We start from the raw sequence: 26259 nt of genomic DNA on the forward strand, positions 1-26259 counted from the left end.
AGCATGGAGGGCTCATTCATTAACAGGGCTGGAAGGTGAGAAGTGCGTGTGTGTGAGCACGCGCACGCGTGTGTGTGTGTGTGTGTGTGTATGTGTATGTGTGTGTCTGGAACATTGGCTGGAAAGCCAGGAAGAGACAGGACCAGCAGGACTGGCACCAACATGGTCAGACCCACCAAATGTCCAGAAGAAAGATCAAATAAATGCTGTTAGATTGTTTTGTTGTGGTGCATCTTTTCCATTTTTAAATCAGGCCACAAAACATCAGCTGGGAGTTAGTGAGGTGTAAAAAGACTGAAAAAAAGATGAAAATAATGAAAATGTAATCATAAGCCTGCCAGCGGAGTAAGCAGGTCTGCCTTTGTCGTGGTACCATAGTCGAGTCCGCAATGAGGTCATGAACCGCCCCACTGTGTCTTAGTCCACCACATAACGAGAGCGCAGATATTAAAGTATTTCAACAGAGGCACTTCCCCTAATTAAATTCAACGCCAAAGGCCGGCGCGCCGTAGAAACAGAGTGCTAAGCCATAACGTCTCTGAGCGATTTTTAAATTCCCCAGCTGAAGGCAAGTGAGGACAGACCAAAACAAACAGCCGATGTCGCCTTCTCAGCCAAGCTTGGCTGATTGGTGTCCTGTTACTGTCGCTTTGTCACGTGTCTCACTGAGCCCAGTCACCCTGCCTGAGAGAGGGCCGCTGTTAAGGTCCACGCCGACGACTCTTCACAGGGCTCATGTCAGCCGGAGGTCATGAACACATCAGACGTGACTGTGTCCTTTCAGCACTGAACTGTCAGCAACACACGAGTCACTGCCCACAAAAGCACCCACTGTGACACACATGGACCGACTGGTTGGGAACAGAGAACCCTTCACCGTCTGATTTGACCCGTGCGTGTAGTGAGGTAGAGGCCAACTCTTCATCGTACGTCATCACAGAGTGTGCCTGGGAAGCTAAATGAGCTTCTGATTCATTTTTAGGACTGTAAGTAAATGAAGGACAAATCTAGTGTCTCTCGATCAGATTTGTGTCAAATAGTGCTCGCTTCCATACTGAGACACACACACACACACACACACACACATCCTGGTCTGCTCACGCAACGCCCTGACGTAATCGTGGTGGTGTTTCCACTGGGAGCAACATTACACTATAGTGTCTGTGACTGTCACTGTTTTACAGTCTGTGTACTTCACAGTCAGACTTACATGTGTACTTTAGGGACTATTTGGGACTAACTCCTTATTTGGTTCCAAATAAGTTTTGGACTTATTTGGTTAAGTCCTATAAGTCCTTTTTGTGGTTAAAATTGGAAAAAGAAAAAAAAAAATCTCTATACGAGTCTTGATGTCTATAACACAGTGGCATACTACAAATATTAATGCGTTGGGTGAACGTACTAACGTGGCTGCCGATGTCAAACACCAGACAGCTGAGCAGTAGTGGATATTTGGATCCAGTGTCAGTGAGTGTGACACATATGTGTTTTACCATGTTTCTACTGACTGCCATTACTGTGTAACTCCTTTTTGCCAGCAGCGACGCTGTAAGGTGCAGGAGACAGGCGAGAGGCTGACCTGTCCTGGAGCTGCTGGTCCGTCAGGTGGAGCTCCTCTTTAACGGCCCGGTAGCGGTCCCACCTCAGCAGCCGAGAGCCGTCGTACAGGGTCAGCTCTCTCTCGTGAAGCAGCCTGTGGAGAGAGGACCTTTGCTTCAGCCACGCAGGCAGGCATGGCGGGGCTTGGCCAAGGCGTGCGCGCCAGGGTCCGGCTCTTGCCTGGACAGTACAGCGAGGGTGCCCAGGTTGACCCGGTGGATGCCGTCCAACACCGCCAGCTTGCCCTCCCGCGCCGCGCTGACTAGCGGGGCCGGCCTCCACGCCGTGTCACCGTTAGGCAGAGTGTACCTTTGCTGGAGCAGGTCCCGTGCTGTCATATCCTACAACACACACACACACACACAAGAAGCGTTAGATGAGGGTGAAGAGTCTCAGGGCGGTCACTTTGTGCCCTATGGGTCGTATCACATCACAGGGCGAGAATGACACCAGCCGTGCAGTACCAGCACGTTGGAAACACTGCAGTGAGACCTCTTAGTTTCATTTGTTAAGACTTAAAACAGGGCCAGACTACTACTACTGATTGAGGTGAAATGCCACACACGTGGAATATAAGCACTATACACAAGCCCTCCTCTCCCATCCACTCCAGCAAGTCACCTCCCAGGGAAACACTGACGCAGGCCCCAGGAGGCCAGTAAGGCCGTGTGACCCTGGACTGGAGGGAGGGGGATGTTCTCTAGCACGGTCATTAGGATGACCAGGCCTCTGTGGAGGTTAGACACCAAGAATTATACCCCCAAATACAATTTTTCCCCAGATACAGGGACCCTTGACCCGCAGTGGCTAAAATTAGCCACAGCGTGATGCACAGGCCGCTTCCTTTTCCCGCCTGCTTCAGACTGAGCCGACACATTCCTGGCATTCCGAGGCTTACAGAGTAAGTTGCGCATGCGCACACACACATATACACGCACACACACACAAAACCACACAAGCATGCACTCATACACACACCACCGCAAACGCACACACACCACCGCACACACACACACACACACACACACACACACACACACACACACACACACACACACACGCACAAAACCACACACGCACAAAACCACACACGCATGCACTCATACACACACCACCGCAAACGCACACACACCACCGCACGCACACACACAATCAAACACTCATACAGACACACACACACACACGGACGCACACACACACACACACACACACACACACACACACACACTGCACAGGCATACACAGACATACACATGCACACACACTACCTGCAGCAGTGGTGTTTAAGCTACAGTTGAAGTGACTCCTCAGGGTTTGTTTGTTTGAAGGAATTCAAAACATGAGAGTGCCTTAATAACTACAGCATGCTCACGGCACCTTCACTTAGAGCCTATGAGAGGGTGTGGTTCTGAGCGTGAGTGTGTGGGGTCGGGTGGTTCTGAGCGTGAGTGTGTGTGGGGTCAGGTGGTTCTGAGCGTGAGTGTGTGTGGGGTCGGGTGGTTCTGAGCGTGAGTGTGTGTGGGGTCTTGGGTTCCAGTCCTTATCTGGGTGGGGCTTCCATGTTCTCTGTGGGTTTCCTCTGGGGTCTCCAGTTTTGTCCCACAGTCCAAAAACATGGAGGTCAGGTACTCTAAAATGTCCTGCATGTGAGTTTTTGTAAAAGCTGACATCTGTCTTTAAGGTGTCCCTGAGCTCGAGGCGTTATACAAATGTAACAAACAATAATAATAACAGGGTAGTAAAATACCCAAACAGACTTCACACCATTTAGAGAAGAGTTTAAATAGCGTTTCACACAAGCCTTAAGGAATAGAAATCTGAGTTTCAAAAGTTGTTTTTGTCTTAGGACTAAGCTGTATCCGTGACACACCATCGTTTTTAATTGTCTAAAATCTTTTCCGGGAGAAAAACAGTATTATAACGACATGTAGTGAGGCAACAGCTCTGACTGCAGAAGGCTGGAATTATGAACTGCACACGATTCTGAGACTAAAACAGAACAGACTCTGATCTGATGAAGATGAAGATGGCTATTTAAGGAGGTTTCCATTTCTCAAAATGTCCGTTTTTCTCTGAAACCTCCTGTGTGAATCTGTGAGAATGACAAAAAATTCAAAATCAACCAATCGGAGGTGGACCTCTGTCCTTCCTCCTACTCGATTGGTGGAGAGCACTGGATGACCTCAGAGTGCATAACCTCTGGCAGGGCTGTACTGAGGCATATACAGACATGCCTCTGTAAACAGGCCCGTGTGCCAACAACACAAGCATCCAGCAGAAAGCATGGAGGATTACAGGCTATACATACCAGCTGCGTGAACAGAAGGGACACTGTCTAGCAGACATGTCTGGTATGTTATCCTCCTGTAGGTGTCTGAAAAATCCCCCAGTAACTCATGAGAGTCTTTTAAATGTTAGCAAAACATTTTCCACAGACCTGATAGAGCATGATGGGTTCAGTGCTGTAGCCCAGAATCTCAGCAAACTCTCTGGCAATTGCCGATTTGCCACAGCCCTGTAAAGACACAAGAAAGCAACATTTTTGTCTAAACTTGCTGTTTATACTACAACTGGATGTTTCAGACCCGTGTGAGTAGGAAACGCACTGTGTATGGCACAGAGGACCAGGGTTATCCTCGCCTTCACAGGCAGCTAGGGAACTCCCCTGTCTTGTTCTTACATTTGAACCCATGTCACACTTCTAGCTAGGCTTGCTAGCTGCATGCTCACCTTGGGCCCAATGAGGCAAATGTCCTTGACGAGGTGAGATTGCATCATCTCGGCGAGCATGCGGGCGTGTGAAGGGGTGCTGATGAAGGTGGCGCTCGCGTTGGCCGGACGAGGCGCTCGCTGTCCCGCGGGAACCTGCAGTGGGGAAGCAGCATTTCCATCAGGGAGACAAAAAGCTGGAACCCGACCTCCTCCTGAATCTGGACCTGCCTAACTGGCTGTGTGACAGACAGAGGAGGAATCGTGGTCTCCACACACACAGGTGACACTCGTGAGCAGTGACGGAGCAGAGGTTCACCTCTCTGTGCTCTCTAATCATGAAGAGTGCACACACAGGCCCAACCTGCCTCCTGACCTGGATGGTGACGGTTGTGTCAGCAATCCCGAGGGTGACTGCTGCCTTTCCCGGGATCACACCCTGCCCCTGCTCCACACACACCACAGCCTGCGGAGACGCCTGCCTAGTCCCATCCAGCAGCTCAAAGCGCTGCAGGCATGCAGGAAAGACAAAGAGTGCAGGAGCTGGTTAGAACTAGCCGTCGTCGCTCCGGCACTGAGCTTGGGAGTGGGACTCCTCCCCACCCAGAGAGCCGGACACCGTCAAGGTTAGAACTAGGAATCTTCCAACAACAGGACATGACTTTCAATCAGCTGTATGGTGTGGGAGTCTTAATGTGGTTTATTTGCTACTGTGCTGCTGTCTGCTGTTACTGTTTCTGATAGCCACATAAACTGAAACAAGAACAAACCAGGCGGTAGTGTGGCCTGAGAGAGAGAGAGAAAGAGAGAGAGAGGGAGAGAGAGAGAGAGGGAGATAGAGGGGGAGAGAGAGAGAGAGAGAGAGAGAGAGAGAGAGAGACTTACACGGAGCACACCCTCCACAGCAGTACGGCCTTCCGTGCCCAGCATGGTCTGGTAGGGGTACAATCTCAGGATGAGCTGCTGAGTGGAGACCATGGGGAAAAGGTCCTACAAGCCAGAGAGCACCACCACAGACGCTCTTTAACAGGCTCCGTTTGTATATCTGACTTAATTTCTTCATTTCTATTGGAACAGCAGCTTTGGTGCACATCTGACGTACCAGCACTTGGACGGCAGCTGACAAACTGTCCACAGGGAAATCAGGAAGGCCCAGGCTGGCGGATTCTTGAGAGCAGAGAGTCGTAGCACACGACAAGAGCTGAGAAACTCTGAAAGGTAAGAAGGCCCAGCCCATTTTATTGATCTTTTCTTTATACCATCGGACTAAGCAAAAATCAGAGCTTACGTGAAATTCTGCCGCACCTTTCAGCTGGCACACGTGGTCCGGCTTGGTACAGAAGATCAAGGTGGTCCTGATAAAAATAAATAAATAAACAAATCAAGGGAACGTGGGAATTGCGAAAGTCAGTGTAACAGAAGCATTAGTGAGTCACACACCTTGAAGGGCAGGTAGTAGACATCTCTGGCCTGGAACCGGGAGCGCAGGGGTGGGTCCAGAGGGTTGCCTTTATAGCGCGGGACAGGCAGCCCCAGCGCAATGACGCGGAAATCCTCACTCACGCGGACGATCTTCCACGCGTCCAGCTCCTCTTTGGCATGCTCCTGCAAGGCACACGGTGCGGATGAAAGCATGGCAAACAGCGGGGGCGCGGTACAGGGCTGGGGCCGTGCGGGGGCGGGGCCTCACCTGCAGCAGCGCGTCGTAACGCTGGGCAGACACGAGGAAGCGCCCGTCCTCCAGCTGCATCTCGCGGTTCTCCAGCAGGTTGTTCAGCACGGGCAGGACGTTGCGCTCGGCTTTCTCCAGACCCTCCAGGACCAGGATGCGGCCCTCCGTCGCCGCACGCACCGCACACTGCACGCGGGACATAAAGGCCTCGTCTTTACATACGATATCCTGCAGTCGCTTTAAGCTTTTCTGTCCCGCAGACTGGAACACACTGGTGTAGGCAGGGTCATGCCGTTCAACGTAAGATGATCGCACCAAACATCTCCACAGCTCTCCATGATTCAGTAAAATAATGCACTTTAATCTGGCAGGTAACTCCTATTACCACATTAGTGTTTAAGCTAATTCACCCGCAGGCCAAAACATCTTAGCTGTATGTCGGATGAGGCGATCTTTTCTCGTGTGACTAAACACAGGCAGAATATTCAGATCTCTTATGAAGATTCAACCGTGTGTGTGCACGAATTCAACAGCGCTGACGTCAAAGGCAGGAAGTTCTCGGCTACTCCAGTGACCACAAAACAAGTTGCCTTATAATTAGGTAAGCGTGTAAATATAAGGCTGATTGTGTGGAAATACAGCCTGTAAAAGTACAGCCAGATGCTGCAGATTTAAGGGTGGGTCCATCTCTGTCATAAACGCTCTAATCCCACAATGCCTGGAAACAGCTGGTAGGCAGGAGGTGTGTTAACAGGTCTGAGAGCAGGGACACACGCTGGCCGATGCCCCTCAATCACCCCACTCCCCACACGCTCGAGTCGCGTGTCACTTTGGGCCGCAGCATCAGCAGAAGACAGCAGGCTGAGGTGGGAAAAGTGATCTCATCACAAACCACGCTTCCTAGAACTGCCCCGTTTTGCTTCTGGATGAAGTGCGAGCTGGCCACACGACGTCCCGTGGTGAACACACCCCTCGTATCGCGGCTCCTGGGCTCTGCAGGGGTTTTACACAGCAACCTCACTGCCATCAAAATCCAAGACATTTTTCCTTCGGAACCTAGCGGAGTGCAGGGGACGTTACTAAGAGTTATGCTCAGAGGTCAGCACTACAACAAAATACCTCGCTGTTTGTTTTGAGGGTCACTTTGCAATGACATCACACAATCGTACTTCAAATGACCTTTCTGTTCCACTAAACACAGCTCAGGTCAGCGTGCAGGTTCACTGGTTCTACAGAACACTTGCCTGGAAAGTGAGCTATTTCAGGAGAAAGTACACAAAGCCTTAACTTGTTATGCAATGAAACAGTTTTTGAAATATTTAAGACCATCAGTGTGAAATATTTTCTGTTTGTGCACAAGTCGTCTACCATCAGGCATTTTTATACCCAGCTCGGTATGTGGGTCTGAAAAAGAGCACAGAGCCCCTGAGAGCAGCAAGACGCTCCATTTAACACTCCACCCACTGTCCCTCCCTCCTGTCTTCACACAGATCCACACACGCGCACCACACAAACTCCCTGTTCTGTGCGCTGCTACGCGGCACTGCTCACCCACTGTATGGGGGGTGATGTCCAGGAGAACAGGACATCAAGTCATGCTATTTACGGTGCAATGCCTGCTTGCTATTCTTAATTAAGACATAAGACGATGAGGCAATCAATTAACCATGAAATCATTCTCCATGTTAATCTCAAAGACATGGGAGTGGGTCCATCTCCTGAAACAAGACTAACCAACAACACTTATCAGCTGGAAGAATAACAAACAACAGCATTTCAGTACCTGAACACTTTGGATTTCAATGACAAATATATACTAGAAAGAATTTATCTCTATTTCTAATCTATTTAGCATTCGTCTTTGTTTGCTGTAATGCACTATAGAATAAACCTTAAAGCCTATAAATGACGCTTGTACACTGTCAGTTAAAGAGATAAAAGGTCATATATTGCTAAGAAATCATGGGAACTGACAGAAAAAAATGCAAATGACTTTAATGGGAGCACTGGGACTCGGGTCTAGAAAACCAGCATTCCACTAAGTGAAGTGACTTTATCCACGTTATTCTTTTGAAATTCATATGTATTTTACTAAAAACCACTGTCCACATTCCTAAGCAAAGGCACTCTGGTTAAACACATGTTAAGGCACCAATTCCTGGAACTAGATCCAAAACAGCATGACAGACATAACAGAGGCAGGTCTCCGTGTTGGCCTGGTCTCCGGGAGCCTGATCATGTCTTATTTTGGTATACTGCATGTGCCAGCCTCACACCATACAGGACAGAAGCTTCATGTACTATCCTGGACACAAAGCATCATGGCTTGCTGAAAGCGTGAGCCCAGACGAAGCAGGCCGCTCCATCCTGCTACCTGCCTGGTCTATGTAGAAGGCGGTGCCGGAGCGGATCTCCCTGCGCTGTTTGAGGTCACTCTCGGTTGTGTCTCTGGACAGGGCCACGTACTCCACCTCCCGCTTGGTCAGCTCCTACAGTCAAGGATCCACAAGCACTTAGTCCAACAAAATCTGCATTTGAATCAACCTCGGAAAACAATGAAATGGTACAAACTCACTGTGAAGATCAGGGTGGGCAAAGGGAGGGAGGAAAAGTGCGAGCTATGTTAGCATTACCAGATACTGCATGGCAACCGAGCGGCGCAGGGGCCCAGGGGGGCCGATGAGAAACACATCCTGGCCAAGCAGGTCCTTCTGCATGATCCAGCGAAGGTGCTGTGCTACTGCCTGTGGGAGGGACTCGGACGCTGCAGGAGACACGCCACAGACGGCCGCAGTCAACCGACCACAGCGCCACCAAAACACAAACCACCACGGTCAACCAACTGTCCTACAAGTGGAATAGAACCTCGTTTTTAAGTTATATAGGAAGAAGCACACTAAACCTTTAGTAGTATCTATATAAAAATTGCGGAACCAAAAGCTTGTTCAAGTCTGTTTTATGGTGAGATATGCGACACTAGGACAGAATCTTTAAATTGTGACGCAGAATTTATTGTGGTATAATTAAGCAATCTGTCAAAAGTAATTAATAGGCTAGGGTTGGCATTAGTGAAAGGTTAGTTTTCTTTGTATGACAATGAAGCATTGTATGAGGCTTTAATGCTGCATATTAGATGTGTTCAGTGTGGTTTGTAGCTAAATGACGTACTTTTACTTCTTATGAAGAGACAGTGAGTGATGCGTCACAGGCCACACAGCTCCACTCATTAAACGGGTGGGGGAGTACCTGTTTCTTTTCCTAAATACATTTTTGGCACATGGATCCTAAAGTAATACACTGGAATACAACAGTGCCTATTTTATACTTCTCCCTCCAAAGTATTCGCTTTTAGGTTAGTTTTGGTACACAGCTTGTTTTTAATCTTGAATTAATTTTCTTTGGGATTGTTTCTCACCTTGACATTCAAAATAAGAAAAATAGAATAGATGAATGTGGAATCCATGTTGAACACAGCTAAACTCTTAAAGGTATAAAATAACAGTGAATAAAATACACAGAAACAGTAATACCATGATAGTTTACTGCATCTGAGTGACATGTCACATCCTATAAGAAAAGGGCGTCTATAGTAAACAGTTAAACCACAGTAAACATGCACAGATGACATGCAGCACTTACTTTAATAGTTGTGACATATAAAACTGCATTAAATGTAACAATCAAGCCATATGCAGATATGAGGTTCCAGATCATTTAATAGCTTTATTTAAATGAGATGTGTAGCCTATATATGCTTACTATAGATATGACAGCAACTAAAATTACTAAAATTAATCACAAACCATGCCATACACCCAACTCCTGGGATCTAGAGTCTGAAGGCTAGAGTCTACCTGCTTTGATATATGATATTGGCAATTAACATTTTTGTTCTTACAATCCTATTTAGCTACCTGCCATGAACCTGCAATGCCACTTTAAACAGAACCTTGCAAGAAATGTATGCCCCAAAAAGGCCTACCAGCAACATTATTTATTTAACATTAATTCATCTTAATTCTGAATTGTTAATATTTGAACCTATAACAAACTACTGATTTCATGTGAGATGTTGCTAAATGTTTTAGAGGAAGAATTTATGGGTGGTGATTGACATTCAGCATAACACATACTGTGATTTACTGGAACAAGCTCAGGGTTCTTGGGAGTCTTGAGCTGGTACTTGATGTCTCCTATCGTCACAGTGTCACCTGTCAATCAAGGAAGGGTCAAATTAAACAGCATATAGAAACCTTTATCATATTCTACTATAACCTGCAATGTATTTTTGTATTTTGTGCACAAGTAAAACACTAAACAGTGTTTTTGCTGTTCGATCAGCAATCTAGCTATTTCGTCATAGGTCAGCTAACATGGCTATGAATGACTTGAGAATGTAGTCTAAGGACAACAGTTTGACCCAAGACGCAATAAACAGAGCATGTAGAATATAGTTTCAGGCTGTGTGAGTGAGGTCTGAGAGGGGTACCATTACCTGGAGAAGTGTTTAGGTATATATATATATATATATATATATATATATATATATATATATATACACATATATATATATATAATAATGACCATATATATATAACAACCATTTACATTTACAGCATTTAGCTGACACTTTTATCCAAAGCGACTTACAATTATGGCCGAGTACAACTTGAGCAATTGAGGGTTAAGGGTCTTACTCAGGGGCCCAACAGTGGCAACTTGGCAGTGGTGGAGCTTGAACCAGCAACCTTCTGACTACTAGCAGAACTACCTAAAGCATTGAGCACCACTGCCCTGGCCTTCCCCACTGAAGAAGTGTTGAAGTGTCTGATCTCTGAGGTCTGAGAGGAGTACCGTTACCTGTAGAGGTGTTTAGGTATCTGATCCCTGAGGTCTGAGAGGAGGACCGTTACCTGTAGAGGTGTTTAGGTATCTGATCTCTGAGGTCTGAGAGGAGGACCGTTACCTGTAGAGGTGTTTAGGTATCTGATCTCTGAGGTCTGAGAGGAGTACCGTTACCTGTAGAGGTGTTTAGGTATCTGATCTCTGAGGTCTGAGAGGAGGACCGTTACCTGTAGAGGTGTTTAGGTATCTGATCTCTGAGGTCTGAGAGGAGGACCGTTACCTGTAGAGCTGTTTAGGTGTTTGACCTCAAGCCCTCCGCACTTCAAACCCTTTGACATAACAGGTCCCACAATATAACGAATTCTTCTCGCAGCCACAGCGGCAGCTGTACCTCTAATCAACATACGCGAATACATGTCGATTTTTGTATTTGGGTCGAATGGTAAATACGCGGTTTATTAACACTCGTTCATCACAGCTCCCTGAATGCCGCCATCAGCTGCGTATCGGAGGGGAAAAGCTGAAGAACAGAACTCGTCCGCCGCATTATCCCTCCGTATGGAACGCGACACTCTCTATATCTGGTTCCAAGAGAATGGCATTGGGCATAACGATAATCGTACATCTAAGACACTGGTCAACAATCAGAAATTGACATAAACCTTTATTATTGAATCTTTACAACTATATCGATCACTATATCGTTAAACACTCAAATCAGACCTTTGGGAAGAGCAATAGTCTACATTTGAGTGTTTAAACGCTAGATGTGTTTTGCACGTTTTCTAGGCATGTCGAAGATATCACTATATGGAGCTTCAACGTTTGTTTCCCCGAAGCATATATTTACAGAAACTAAGGTAATAAATAAAGAGTCATGTCGTGTTATAACGTCTGGTCGGCGTAATTGTTCCAGTCTCCTTAGTGGTTTATAGTTTTGAGTTGACAGAAGCGATGGTGACGGAGGAGCGACGTTATTGATCTTTAATAAACCAATTAAGGAACTGATATAGAATTGTTGCAATAAATACTTGGCTAGATGGGGTTAGTGAGTTAAGGTAACCCTTGCAGCTTGTTAATGTAGACCTATAGTTATGGCTATTATTATTTTAGTCTAAACGGTCACATTTTCCTTACATCGAGATTACGTGCAATGGATAAAATAAAACTTAATCTTTTATCAAGTGTTTATTTGGTTTCCTTATCGTTTTTTCACGATGATGTAATTACCGTGTGTTCTCTCCAAACCCTTATAGACCGAAACATTTACGGTGATTTTAGCTGCTAAAAACCACATCGATGCTCTAATGGCACAGTAATTACGGAGTCAGCTCTTCCCTTGCACTGCTCAGTGTCTCGTCTGTTTATCTCAGATTAACGGAGTAATTACTGCACGAGTGTTGTTTGGAGCGAAACTAACCCACATCTACGAGGAGTGGAGAGGCTGGTCTGGGATCCGTGACATCATGGCGCTCCTGAGCCTTGACATTTATCACGTGAAGGAGGCGCAGCCTCGGAAGACCCCGGCAGAGGAGGAGGGAGACGAGCAGTGTCGCGGAGCAGAGACGGAGCAGCAGGCAGCTCACCAACCCCGCCGGATACCACACGAGCACAGGGCTTGTAGCACACGCGCTACCGCACGCGTCTGAGCAGGACACCAGCGGTTATGATGGGAGATGAATACCAGTATACGCGCAGCCCAGCCTGGGAAGAACTGGTGAGTGGATTCGCATTTCCTAGTCGGAGAATGATTAAAGGCGTTTATTTATTAACTGCTGCAGACCTGCAGGTGTTGGACTGTGCGCGTAGAATATCTTATGATGGAGTAAAAACACTGTCGACTTCTAACAGCACGCTGAGAGCTGTGGAGTCGCGACGAAACGGACAAGCTTTTCCTGTCTTTTTGAGCTTGTGGTGAATGTGCAGGGCAGCGGTCCCGGGAAGAAGGAGTCTGTCCTTCAGGTTTAGACGTTTCTAGTGCAGGATTTTTGCGTCTAAGCATCCTGACATGATCGCTGCGCTCTGGCTGTGGAGCAGGCGTGCAGGCTGAACCTGGCACACGGGACTGTGGAAAACATGACGGAAAACGCAATAAAGCACGTTCAGTATTTCAGTAATTTAATAATAGCAACACAGTTCTGGCGCTGTCTCACATCGAAATGAAATAATAATTGATTTTGCAAACAGCTATATGAGATAATAAAGAAAGCTAAAGAAATAAACAAAGGAAATACAAATATTGCTTCATGGCCAGTTGGTTACCAACAATTCGACACAGCAAGTGTTAGGAAACAAAACTGAAAAATCTAAAACAGATTTTCCTAATTTGCTCTACAAAGTGAAGAGAATCAACTACTTTAAAGATGTAGGCTTTTTTCCTGAAAAGTGAGCAGTATTTTTAGACGATGTGGGCTACTCCTGTACTCCTGTACGTCGTAGAAGAGCCCGACACAGGCAGGACGGACCCGTTAGAGTACAATATGGCAAAGTTCAAGTGAGTCTATTCAGATCCTTATTTCTGGAAGTCACGTCAGCACTCTAGACCATAGACCAATGATTTATACCCCGTTATTATATAAAATCTGTGTGATTAACCCGTATGAGACTTTTCTTAGTTTGCTCATATTTGGAAAGCTCAACACTGAGCTGGTGCGGAATGTTGCCGGTTTAAGTGTGACTGGCCACGCTGTGTTTAGCACAGACGGGCGATGGAGACGCATGTGTCGCAGCTTTCGCAGCACTTCCAGTTGGCCTGTGCTGCACCACCGCTAGGGTTTGCTGCCCACGTCTCTCCCTGCTCCTGTAAGCATGTCTGTGCCTGTGCAGCCTGCAGCCTGTCTGTCACCATGGAGGCACAAACTGGGACTTAAATTGCCCTGGGAGGTACTGCATTTGGAAAATGTCCTCAGGTTGGACATGATTGTATTCTGTGTATTCTGATGTGTCAGACTGAGTTAATGCCGTGGAGCGCGCAATTGGACAGAGGACGATGAGGGCGAAAAGAGCCTCTTTTCAGCCACTGTCCAGATGTCGCATCCCGGAAAGGAAGGGAGTGTGTGGTTGCGCGGATGAGCAGGCTAACCCACAATGGTGTGGCTCCTCTGCCCGACGCCAGGAGCCCAAGGGGTCCGCCAGCACGTCGGGGATCCACCACAACGTTATGGGTGCCGTTGGGGGATCAGCGCCAGCGGATGAGTCCTCAGACAGCGACGGAGAGCAAGAAGGGCCGCAAAAGCTCATCAGAAAAGTGTCCACCTCGGGGCAGATCCGCAGCAAGGTAAGCGCAAGTTCTCTAACGTGGCGGTAATCCCAGCACCCCTAATGATGCTTCACAGTTGTATTGATTATATACGCAGTCATTCTTTATTCAGCATTTGGCATATCCACACACGACAGTAATTTCATCATTCAAACACATGGAATAGGCTACAAGCCTTTTCACATGGACAGATCTGACAGAGTAAAAACACACGTGGTGTTCGCCTTCTCTCTTCCAGAGTCCCGTACTTATACAGGCGACCCACTGAACACTGAACTGTATATGCATGCAGAGGCTTCTCGCTTTTAAATGTTTCAAACCTGTTGATATGCCACGTTTTGAAATGGAAGATTTTGCAGTATGTAGTTTTAGACAGTTGTCTCTGTGGTAGTCTAAACTGTTTGAATAACTCTGTAACTTGACCAAACATCTATAGTAGTTATAGGCTATTTGTTTACCATGCCTTAAAGCCATTAGAGGTTTAAAAAAGTATGTGTGGTAGAACTGGGAAAAGTTCACCACTTCTTGTCCATATGCTGGAATGTGTTGTCTGTTTTACACAGACTTCTAAATAATTACTCCCAAAGCGCCTTTGGTTGTTCCAGTACCAACATTCGATGGAGGAAATTGAACTCTTTTTGTTTCTGGATCCTGTTTGGCAGTCACTCGGGCCGCCACCTTAGGTAAAGTTATTATGTGCGCTGAACTGTTCCACCAGTGTTATGTTCAGCTTCTCTGAGCAGGATTGCCTCCACTCGGCAGTTGAGTGCTGCGCTCTTGCACTGATACATTGTTTAAGGATTTATAGAGATTGCTGTTTAAGATCACAGATCGATGCTTGGAAGGCCGGTCTTCTGACATGTTAATTAAATTAATTTAAATCACACCAGGTGGGTAATTAGAGAATCCTTAATGAGTTAGCAGGGAATGCCACAGAGCATCAGAACTGTCACTTAAGCTCTTAACATTGCTGGGTTTGAATTATATCATATTATCTAACTATTTGTAAAGCCTGAACTATAAAATTAGGTGTTTTTCTACTGATTAAAATGAAGGGAATGTGACATGTACTCTGATTTCTGAATGCTGCGTATCTCTTTATGTGGTATCTGATAAGGTTTCTTTTTAATATCAGTTAATGTACAATCAGAAGGGTTTAAAGTGGGGACTTTTATTTTATGCTAGCAGGGTATTATTATTATTTCCAGACAAGCACAGAGGTTTTGGAAAGACCAAGAACATGCTCAGTTTGATTACTACAATGCTTCTAACCACGTCTTGTACTGTAGACTATAGTTGTATTTACGTTGTGTTGTATAGTGGCTCTTTTAAAGTCTAGTGAACAGAGAGAGCTGTACAGAGTGACTTCCTTTGGTCTGATGATAACGCTCTTGGCCCGTGCTGCATGTCTGAATCAGGCCATCTGCATCCTCAGTGGGAAACAAAAGCACACAAGCACCAGCAATGTGTGTGTGTGTGTGTGTGTGTGTGTGTAATGGTGAGGGAAAGCTTGTATGTGTTCACAAGGCAATGATTCAGTTCAGTAATGGAGTGTAATTTCTGGTGTGTAGCGTCTGAGAGGAGTTACTCTGTTCTGCTGTGTTTTAACTGGTCCCCTCTCGAGCTGGGTGGACCACGCACTGGCCTGTGATGTGTGCAGATTAGTGGTAATGGAGTTCCCAGCCTCAGAGTGCTGCTCAACCTCACTGTTTGCTCAACTTGGCAAATCACAGAGTCTGTCTGTGGCTTCCTGCCTTTGCCTTGGCTAGTGACACACACACTCACTCACTCACTCACTTACTGACTCACTCACTCACTCACACACTCACTCACTGACTCACTCACTCACTCACTCACTGACTCACTCACTTACTCACACACTCACACACTCACTCACTGACTCACTCACTCACTCACTCACTCACACACTCACTCACTCACTGACTCACTCACACACACTCACTCACTCACTCACTGACTCACTCACTTACTCACACACTCACACACTCACTCACTCACTCACTCACTCACTCACTCACTCCCAAACACAGCTGTGTAGATGCTATGAATCTGTTACTGCAGGGGTGCTGTGACAGTTTTTTACCCTGATTTGCTGATGCCATGGCAACCACCAGGTATATGTTCATCAGGCTAATGTGTAGGAGCAAGAATCTTCCAACACTCTCACATGCCCTTAGTGTAGCTACGCTGGGAAGAGAGACACCCCCAAAGTTTGCATCGAACGTGAGAACAAATCAAATGAAGAGTTGTTTCATTCTTGTTTTGTTTTTTTTTGTGATTAGTAGATTTAGTTTCCGTAGCAACACCCCTCTTAGCATTTATTCAGTAGGTTTCCCATGCAACAGTCAGTGTGTTTGTGCAGTCAGTTTACAGGTCGGCTCAAAGGCAACAAAGACTTCATACAGTATGGACATTATGCCATTAAGGTTTTGATGAAATATCAGTTTGTAGAGTCAAGATCATTTGAATTATCTCAAGATTTATTTCAGATGTATTCAGCATATTTCTGATGTCTGTAGACACATTTGTACTTACCTTGTGACATTAGGGTCCAGTCCTTTTACACTGATTTTTGATCATGTTTAGCTTTTGGACAGATCTGTCTGTAGTACAGGAGAATATTTAGCAGTATACCAGTACTGAACATCTCACCGAACTGGTGACTGGTACTTGTCTCCTCACCTGCCCTGAGTCCAGCTGAGGGGCAAAAGGAGGTGATTTGTGAGTGATACTCCTGGGTTTGTGAAAGGTTTCTCCTGTTCACATACAAGGACACGGAGCTAATGCCTCTATTGCTATGAAGTTCCAGACACACCAGCTGTGTAGGCAACGAGTGCCTGCCTTCCGCCAGCTCATCTGGGTCAGACGCTCTCTGCCGAGACCGTGGGTGACGGTACATCCGCTCACGGCCCAAACTGCGTTTGCATATTTAAAAGAACAGTAACAAAAAGCACAAAGTTTGTGCCCCTCAAAATACGGGATGTAAACGTGGACTGTGTGAAATTTACTTACACAAAGAGCTCCTGTCTTTATATTGTCTGATGAATACTGACCCTCTGCCCTGTTAATGCACTGAAAGTCTAGGTTTACCCTATTGTACCCCTGCTTCATCTGCACTGATGTGATTATGCCTGGATTGGGAGAATTTGATAGTCCAATTAGAAGTGGAAGTGCACAGAGTAGATTTTGTGTTTAAGGTTCAGTAATGGCAGAAGGACAATGGACTGCACAGCCATCACAGTTCCACTAATCACAAATGACATGATTCATGGGGAGAGAAATGGCATGAACGCAACAAGATCCATATGTGATAACGTTGAGAAGCTCACACAAGCTTTACTTGGCCTCCACCCCTGTGTCTGTCTGGACCATTTTTTGAAATGACCAAAGAAGGGTAGAAAAGAGACCATTAAGTGTAATATATGTTTTATTGCAACTAATGGCTCAGAGAGTTGCGATCCAGGTACCCAGATAAAGCAGGTAAATCCACTGACAGGAGCCTGAGTTGTATCTGCTGAGCGTGCTCATTGAGTTAGGAGGACATGCTCAGTAAAGACTGGTCACTCGGCCCCGTGTTTCCAGCTCTAATGCATGGAATGCATTGTTTATGAGATAGTAGGCCTGGATGTGTAATTGCCACAGGCATGGAGCACATATACACCATCTGTACAACCTCATACTCCGTTTATACTCTGCCTGTCACTGGTCACATTTGAATGCATCTGGTGTGTTGTCCGTGAGCCAGTTGAAGAAGTATGGTTCATCAGAAGTGGCTCTCTTTGTCCTGGTGAGAATGCACAGATGATTCATGGTCCGATATATTATGGGCTACATTTGCTGATATTTGGTGGGGATTTTACAAATAATCTTTGTTGATTGAAATAAGGAATGAGGAGGAGAAGTGGTGTTTGAACCCCTGCTTTCAAAGTGCCTTTACTGAGTTGTTGTGAGGTACAGAACATTGCGCCATGGGACCTGATTCAGATGTGGTTTCCTGCTCTTTCACCAGGTAGGTTTAAGAGAAGCATAACAGAATAAATTGCTCTTGGAGCAGGTTGAAAGCAGTACTATCTGTCCTTCTGTATGCCATTTCCATTTTCATCCTAACTGGTCCTGGTTGACGCATCTCCTGCATCACATGACTTCATTTTACTGATTGGTCTGATGTGTTGATTAACCTTGTCAAACCCTAATAACCTGCTGGCCTAAATTACCAAACATTTAGTCTTTTAGTCTAGTGGGGCAATTGTGTGTGATTGTAAGCTTGTCTAAAGGTACCAAGGCCATGTTAGAGGCCATAAACCAGTATATGTGTTGGGAAGAGTTGGGAAGGCTGGACTGGCTTCCTTTCTTTGTTAAAGGGGTGTAATGGTGGTCACCCCCTCCCCCCCCCCGCGCTGACTGCAGAGTCATTCGCCCCCCACATGCCCACGCCTGAGCATCCTCACCAGTGTAATTGTTACCTTGTGCGCTGCCTCCTCGACACACAATGGCCGCATGTCACTGGAGAAGGGAAAATTATGTGCCAACATTTGACAAGGTGTAATTGTTGGAGCAGTTTAAGCTATGCTGCAAAGTTTCAGTGAAAGTGGTATTTTGAACTTCCAAAGCTGGAACCGTGTGTTTGCAGGACCCAAGCTTGACTAAATCCCAGCCCAGAGCCTCACCGGAGAGTCAATGCTGCTCCTCTGTTCCTGCTGTTTATGCACTAGTCAAGCTCAGAGTTTGAGTTCTTTGAAAGTGGTCAGTAAGATGAGAACAGAGGAAGGTTGGAGCTGATCTCTTAGAGGCCACACCACTAGATTTTCAGATTCATCAGGCGGGGACTCCATGGATATTTGTTGCCCAAATCCCTTATTTTTTTTAGTCCTTAATAAAATGTATTTGCTAGAAAATTGATCAAATGCATTTATTGTTCTTAATTTGTGTGGTGAAACTGTCTTAGATTAAACCTACATTAATTCATTAATATTTTGACGCATTATGTAATATGATCTGATCATATGATTGTATCATCCTGTAAGAAGTAAAATGTGTTGAAAATGTCTTGGAGTAATGTTTTATGTTAGAATATTTAAAAATATTTAAGTATTTCCAATACATTTGCAAAATTAAAAAGAAAACAAAACAACCATTAACAAATAATCAAACCAACCAACCCACCAACCAACAAAAAATCCCAAACAATAATATATGCAACCAGAACTTCTTTGTGGTTGTGTAACAAGGTCAGCAAGTCTTCAAAATTTCAAATAATTTCAGTTTGACAAATGTTTTTAGTGTGGCCCAGGAAAGGTTTGAAATTTTAGGATATTTGTAAATCTTACTATTTACATTCTAAAAATATTTGAAGACTTTTAGGTTGCAGTATAGTGCTATTGTAGGTTACCATGGTAATGCCTTTCAAATTTGATTTGAAATTGAAATGTCAGGAAATGCAGTCAGCTGTTGATTGAGCTCTCTGGTCTCCTAACCTAAGATGTTTAAAGTCAGCCTTTTTAAAACAAAATGCCTACATCTAATATACACTCATCTATATGATATGCTCATCAAAAGTGAGATATATGACCAGTTGAGTAATAACTTATATTAACATACAACTCAGTAATAATAATGTAGAACTTACTAATAATAATAACTAGCCTGCAACTGCTCTAGAGGTAAATGTATTAACACAAACAACAGTAATTCATAGTGTGAAATAGGCAAGCTCCTTCTGCGCCCCTGGTGTTGTGGAGTAAACTATACAGTGTCTTTTATTTCTGTATTTTCCCAAATGTGCTGATGGTGTTTTGGCTCCAATCATTTTATGGATATGCGATCAGACAGCATTGGCAAACCACCCTACCCACTACCATGTCCCAGGGAATAGATGTTAGAATTAAACCTCTACCGCTTTTAACATGATTTGATTTCGTCTCCTAAATCTTTGCTCGTACAGCTGATATCCATAGTTCCCTCGGGTGGTTCATCTCCGCTCTTCTAATCTGAGATCATCCATGGGACCTGCTGTTCTGTTAGAGGCTCTCCTCCAGCCCAGGTCCCAGGCCAGGTGCCTCATGGATGGATGGAGTGTTGTAGAATGGTTAACAGTCTGGGATGAAGAGTCTGTCACAAGATATTACTTTGAGAAATCAAAGACCAAATACATAAACTATTATTTTAGTCAGATAAATGAAATAAAATAAAACATTTTCAAATTATATCTGTTTTGGACAGAATTTAACTTTTTAAACGTAATTCATTTTTATCCATGAAATTCTTATTTGTCCTTGACTCTAATAAGTTGGCATATGTTATGTTATGTTATGTTATGTTATGTTATGTTATGAGCTGTAGAGCCATCACGGAACACCAGTGACTTCTCAATGCTTCCTCAGTCTGGCCCAGAACCACAGGCTGTTCTGAATTTAGTACTGACCCAAACATAAAAGAACAAGATCTTGTTTCATAATCTTTGGCTTACTTTACAGCAAAGGTTGCCTGTTTTCTTGTGAATTAGCGAGTCTGCTGCTAGCTTCCATTTAGACCGAAGGCTATTTGTGGTGGTAGTTTGATAACGGCTGTGTCTTCAGTCTGGCTAGGGCGCATGCTGGGGGGTTGATGTGCTGCTCATTAGAAGAGTCTGTGGGTAATTACGAGCAAAGGAAAGCTACATTCTTTCAACTCATTGCCACTGAAGTCCATGTGGTGTCTTTGCCACAGAACCCCACAGGCACACAGTATTCTAAATAAAAGATCACCACAGTGCACAGAAAAGGCTCCTACATAGAGAAGCCATCGCCAGACTCCTAATCTCTTCAGATCTGGGCCAATTAGGACTTAGTGCAGCACCTCACATAAGTGCAGTTATATAGTCATTAACCTTGGCACCAAAAACATATTACCATTTCTCATTTATCAAATCATCATTAACATTTGCAATACAATAAGAGTACTTCTCGAAACAAATCTTACCAAGAGCACTACACGATGGATTACAGACAAAAGCCTGTAATTTACTCTAATTCATTAGTTTATGTTTCAAAAGTAAATATTTATGTCAGTAAACATGTCAGTGACATCAGAATGACAAGGCCTTGTGTCACTGTTTATGAAAAAGATGCTTAGTCAAAATGCTTACTCGTGGTAAACAGACCAGTGAGCTTTGTGGGTATTTTCTGAACAGACCAGTGAGCTCTGTGGGTATTTTCTGATGTCTACAGGTTTTGATGACAGTGGTTGATAATGCACAAGGTCACCTTTTCTGTGTGGCAGTAATCAGTTTCAACAGGGCAGGTACACATTGTAAGTAGGAGACGGGAGAGAGTTCATGTTTGGGTTTTTACTGTTTGCTCTGTAACGTGTTGACAGACATGTGTCTGCAGTACAGTAAAGAAAGATAGTGTTGCACAGGACTGGCCTTCATACATGACACCTGTACCAAAGAACTGAGAAAACAATCTTACACATAAACCATTTACCTGACACTTTTATCCAAAGCAACTTACAGTTATGACTGAGTACAACCTGAGCAATTGAGGGTTAAGGGTGTTGCTCAGGGACCCAACAGTAGCAGCTTGGCAGTGGTGGAGCTTGATCCAGCAACCTTACGATTACAAGTCAACTACCTTAACCATTGAGTTACCACTGCCCTTGGTACTTGCTCATCTGTTGCTGAATTGCTTTGAGGTTTTTTCATAGTATTTTGTGTTTATGGAGTTTGCCTACATTTAACACATTATAATTTTGGCCTTTCTACAATTCATATTTGTTCAGATGTTGCCAATTCAGTAACTGCTTAGAAAATGTAAAAAATTGCAAATATTTAATGGCATCATAAAAACTGAATCTCTATATGTAAATCATATTATGCATTTACTGTATATATATATGTGTGTGTATGTGTGTGGTTCACTATCTGACTGTAACGAGACCCTGTGGCAGGGGCTCTTGTCCCTGGCCAGAGTGGATGAGGGACTGCACGCATGTACCAGGCCCTGAATTAATCCTCAGGACGGGGGAGGGGGCGAGAGGACCCTTGGACACCTTCTGTTACCACGCAGGAGCAGGATGCCAGCAGAGTGACGTGGTTCTGTCCTGCGTCTCGCACAAGTCCAGTGAGAACTGAGGGTGCTGACAGAGACCAGAAAGTGACATACATGGGAAACACCACTTCAGTGGAGGTTAAATACTGTCCTCTTAAAAGTTTAGACACACGTGACTAATAAGCATTAGATATGGAAATTATTCACTATTCCCATCGTTTTTTAAACATTCTTTTAATGTAGTTCAGATAAATATGTTCACGTAGGAGTAGTAGCTGGAGATGGTGGACGTTGAGTTTACTGCAGTAGATTAGTCACGTGTGGTGTGCATGCTTATATGTGTCATGTGCGTGTGTAGGTGTGTGTGTGTGTGTGTGATAATGGGGCTGGAGCCTCAGAGGCAGTGTGTGTGTGTGTGTGATAATGGGGCCTCAGCCTCAGAGGCAGTGTGTGTGTGTGTGTGTGTGTGAGGCAGGATGGAGGCCTGCATGTTCCTCTTTCTGTAGGCGCTCCTGCTGTTCTCTTCTCCTCTAGCACAACTGCTCGCCTCATTGGTGCTTTTTTCTATTGTGCATACACAAATGTGTGTGTGTGTGTGTGTGTATTTGTGTTACAGTGAGTGAGGAATGGGGTTACACGGCGTTGTAGCAGGATTACTGAGGTGTGTGTGAGTGTGAGGGATCTGCATTAAGTAGTGTGGCTGTACAATATGGCATTGTGGGGTTACTCAGGTCTATCTGGCACAGAACCGTTCTCCCTCACACAGTTTAGTGAAGAAACCGTCTATTAATAGATCACGTCTTGTCCTACTTGGCAGCAGGAAGGGAACTAAAGGCAAGGAAAAAAAAAAACAAAGCCAGCAGACAAACAAATGGAGCATTAAAGTAGAACTTTAAAGTTACTCCTTAAACCTTTTAAAAAGAAAAAGGGTCTTTGTGCTTTTAAAGTATTTAAAAGCACAGAAATAGCAAACATGCTCAATGAAGCATACATTATCTTCATTCTATAATAATAAATACTAACGTTAAAGCCCATATATGATATCCTGAATGCAGAGAGGGAGAGAGAGAGACTCCATGGTGGCATATAGTCATGTGATTCTCATGAACCCTCTCGCTCAGGTATGTGTTTTTGAAGCTGAAATTAGCTCAGTTTTCTGCAGAACGCCCTGCTCATCTACGTTCTGTAACATTGCCGGACCTTTTCATGGAGAAATGTTCACAATAACCATGAAGAGAAAAACATCTGCTCAATGTCTGAGTGAGCAGAGCAGGCTTGTAGCCTCCTGTAGCCTCACTATTCTAACTGAGTAACCTGTTGTGGTCAGTAGCAGGTTAAAACGCCCAGTTGAGTGTGGCATAGGTGTGGGAGGCTTTTTGGCTCTTTGATGTTTATTTCACCAAACCCAGTTGAGTCCTTATAAGGAACCTTGAGTCACCTTAATCCCATGCAGGAATTTGGTTTTGGAATGGCAGTTCATAGAGGAAGGGCACTAAACTCCAGTGGGTCAGCGTCCGTATATTCCCGCGTGCTTCAGCCATCTAGGTGCCGACAGCCCGTCAAATGGAATGTGAAAATGAGGAAGTGGTGTGCTAAACTCAAAATAAACACGTGCACAGCAGGAAGCAGTACGAGTTTAGAGATATGGATCATATTTACCCAGCGGCTGTGAAGTTGCTCCAGTGGTGTGCGAGAGTCAATATTTCAGCAGTTTCACTTGACATTCAGCCCAGTGGAGCACGGTGACCGTAGCCGCACTGAACGTCACGTTAGTAAACTGCACAGAGGTGTTTGTCGAAAAAAGGCAGGAGAGTTGAGTGGTGTTTTTGCAGAGCGGAGCAGGAGGCTGGAAGGAGCACGCCGTGCCGTGCCAGGGTGTGTGGTGGGCTGGCCTGCTGCTCAAGTTGACACAGCTGTGCCCCAGGATGTCAGAGCCAAGCCTGCGTGTCTGTTTGCAATCCCCACGCAGAACATATTTCCTCTGCTATAAATAGCCTCCTTCCCCTCTGTGTCTGCGGACTCCTGGTTTTTCTCTTTCCTCAGTGTTCCTGCTCTGGTCGTAGATGACTGGGCAGGAAGCAGCACGCCTGCCTCCAGGTCTGTGCGTCTTCCTCCTAGGTGGGTTGGTTTAATGTGAAATGGTGGCCATGTGCTGCTGAAGATGATAGATTGACACAATGCTCCTCAGGTTGGTCTCATCTCACCCCGCTGCCTCAACCACGCCCCAACCCCATCTCCACCACCCCTGCCCCAACTACATGGGCGCCAGTACCCTTTGGTTGGCTTTTGAAGGGAAACCAGTATTTTGGTTTTAAACGTGACCCTCGGAAGGAAGGGAAATTGGATCTAAAATGGTTTGTGTTTATGTTGTAGTTCTGATGTGTTGGATGTGGCTCTAGAGAGCTGTGTTTCAGTGTCTTTTGCATTTAGCTCAGTTGTAAGGTGAGTGAGGAATGGCTGTCTTCTGTAGCCTGATTATCATTGCTCACCTCTCAACCACTGGCATTGCTAATACAGTTCTTGAATGGTTCTCATCCTATATTTAAAATAGAACGCATTTTGTTGTTTTATGTAAACACAAATCACACACTGCTACCGTCACTCAAGGTGTTCCCCAAAAGGTGTTCCTGTCCTTGGCCCTCTCCTGTTCATTATCTATGCTACCCCTTGGTCAGATTTTCCGCAGGCATGGTCTTTATTTCCACTGTTCTGCGGATGACACTCAGATCTACATTAACACCAAGGCTAACACTACCCTACCACCTCCTGCTTTACTCTCCTGTATCCAAGATCTCAAGCAGTGGATGAGCATACACATCTTAAAACTAAACTCTGGCAAAACAGAATTTCTACTTATTGGCCTGAAGCCCAAAATCTCAAATTTCTCCAATTTTAAATTAAATCTGGACGGTATCTTGTTCAGTTCCTCATCCACGGTTGGTGTACTCTTTGACTCCTCTCTCTCTTTTGAACGCCACATCCAGCCCCTGGTCAAAAATGCCTTTTTTCACCTTCATAATATCACTAGTCTTAAGCCCATGCTCTCCACACACGATGCCGAGACCTTGGTTCACGCCTTCATCACCTCCTGTCTTAATTACTGTAACTGAGAGAGGCGAAGCGGCACTACAGGAAGAAACTAGAGCCATAGTTCCAGCAGAGTGGCTCTAGATCCCTATGACGGGGACTATGGATGATTACGGACTACAGGAGCCCACCCCCCTGGACTAAGGAGCGCGGCTGAGTCTCTGGCGAATTAGTTAAATACATTCTTCGCTCACTTCGAGGCTGCACCTGGCAGTGCTAATGCTAACAGCACTAACAACGGTGCTAACAACGCAAATGGTGCTATCGACGCAGCCAACGGCGCATGCGCAGAGCCCACCAGAGGACAGCGTCCTGTCATCATCCACCTGGACAAAGGGAGGGATAATTATGTTAAAATGCTGTATGTTGACTACAGTTCAGCATTTAACACTGTCATCCCCTCCAGACTCACTTCGGGCACTTCGGGCTCTGAATCAGGGCAACTGATGAACTATGGGGACTCTGTGCACTGTATATGATGTCCACAATAACACCATAACAAACTGTAAAAACTGGAAATTGTAAAAAACTGGAAATTGTACATTGTATATACGCATATAATACATTCCCTCTTCATCCATCATTGCATATTTATTTATTCATGAAACCGCATCCATTTCCCTGCATATCTCTTTGGCTCGGACAGAGCAGTTACAAAAAGCGTTTCACTTGCAGTTATACCATGTATGACTATGTACGTGACAAATAAACTTTGGACTTTGAACTTTGAACTCTCTCTTCACTGGCATCCCTAACAAAACCATCCGCTCACTTCAATATGTCCAAAACTCAGCCGCAAGAATCCTCCTTCATATAAGGAAAATCGGTCCTCATCACCCCTGGTCTACATCAGCTACACTGGCTCCCCATCCCTGAACACATTCAGTTCTAAATCCTCCTCCTTACATCCAAAGCTCTGCACGGTCTTGCACCTCCCCATCTAACTCAACTCTTACACCCTCACTGCCCCACCCATACACTTCACTCCTCTACTGCAGGTCTCCTCTCCATCCCCAAGTTTAGACGGGTGTCTGTAGGAG

The 26259-nt window shown here is 45.2% G+C and overlaps 2 protein-coding genes across 7 annotated transcripts in view; one reads left to right on the plus strand and one right to left on the minus strand.

Annotated features, from left to right (window-relative positions):
• vwa8 (von Willebrand factor A domain containing 8) overlaps positions 1–11360 on the minus strand; it is a 51376-nt gene extending 40016 nt beyond the window's left edge. For both annotated transcript variants that reach the window (XM_035521793.2, XM_081713740.1), the window contains exons 1-14: positions 11106–11360; positions 10114–10191; positions 8614–8744; positions 8359–8469; positions 5999–6166; positions 5749–5913; positions 5614–5663; positions 5411–5519; positions 5194–5298; positions 4685–4816; positions 4330–4464; positions 4037–4114; positions 1780–1940; positions 1580–1693 (exon numbers count right to left, since the gene is read on the minus strand). In XM_035521793.2, coding sequence (XP_035377686.1) covers positions 1580–1693; positions 1780–1940; positions 4037–4114; positions 4330–4464; positions 4685–4816; positions 5194–5298; positions 5411–5519; positions 5614–5663; positions 5749–5913; positions 5999–6166; positions 8359–8469; positions 8614–8744; positions 10114–10191; positions 11106–11241 — 1673 coding nt within the window. In that variant the 5' untranslated portion in view covers positions 11242–11360. The remainder of the gene's footprint in view (positions 1–1579; positions 1694–1779; positions 1941–4036; positions 4115–4329; positions 4465–4684; positions 4817–5193; positions 5299–5410; positions 5520–5613; positions 5664–5748; positions 5914–5998; positions 6167–8358; positions 8470–8613; positions 8745–10113; positions 10192–11105) is intronic.
• A 1004-nt stretch (positions 11361–12364) lies between these two features.
• Positions 12365–26259, plus strand: part of dgkh (diacylglycerol kinase, eta) — a 44253-nt gene continuing 30358 nt past the window's right edge. For 4 of the 5 annotated variants that reach the window (XM_081713741.1, XM_035522229.2, XM_081713742.1 and 1 more), the window contains exons 1-2: positions 12365–12542; positions 13941–14102. In XM_081713741.1, coding sequence (XP_081569867.1) covers positions 12492–12542; positions 13941–14102 — 213 coding nt within the window. In that variant the 5' untranslated portion in view covers positions 12365–12491. Of the gene's footprint in view, positions 12543–13701; positions 14103–26259 lie in introns of those variants that run through there. The other variant, XM_035522228.2, reaches the window with a different exon arrangement.

This window comes from Electrophorus electricus, chromosome 4 (assembly GCF_041902795.1).
Source record: "Electrophorus electricus isolate QZ-2024a chromosome 4, ASM4190279v1, whole genome shotgun sequence".
Classification (NCBI taxonomy): Eukaryota; Metazoa; Chordata; class Actinopteri; order Gymnotiformes; family Gymnotidae; genus Electrophorus; species Electrophorus electricus.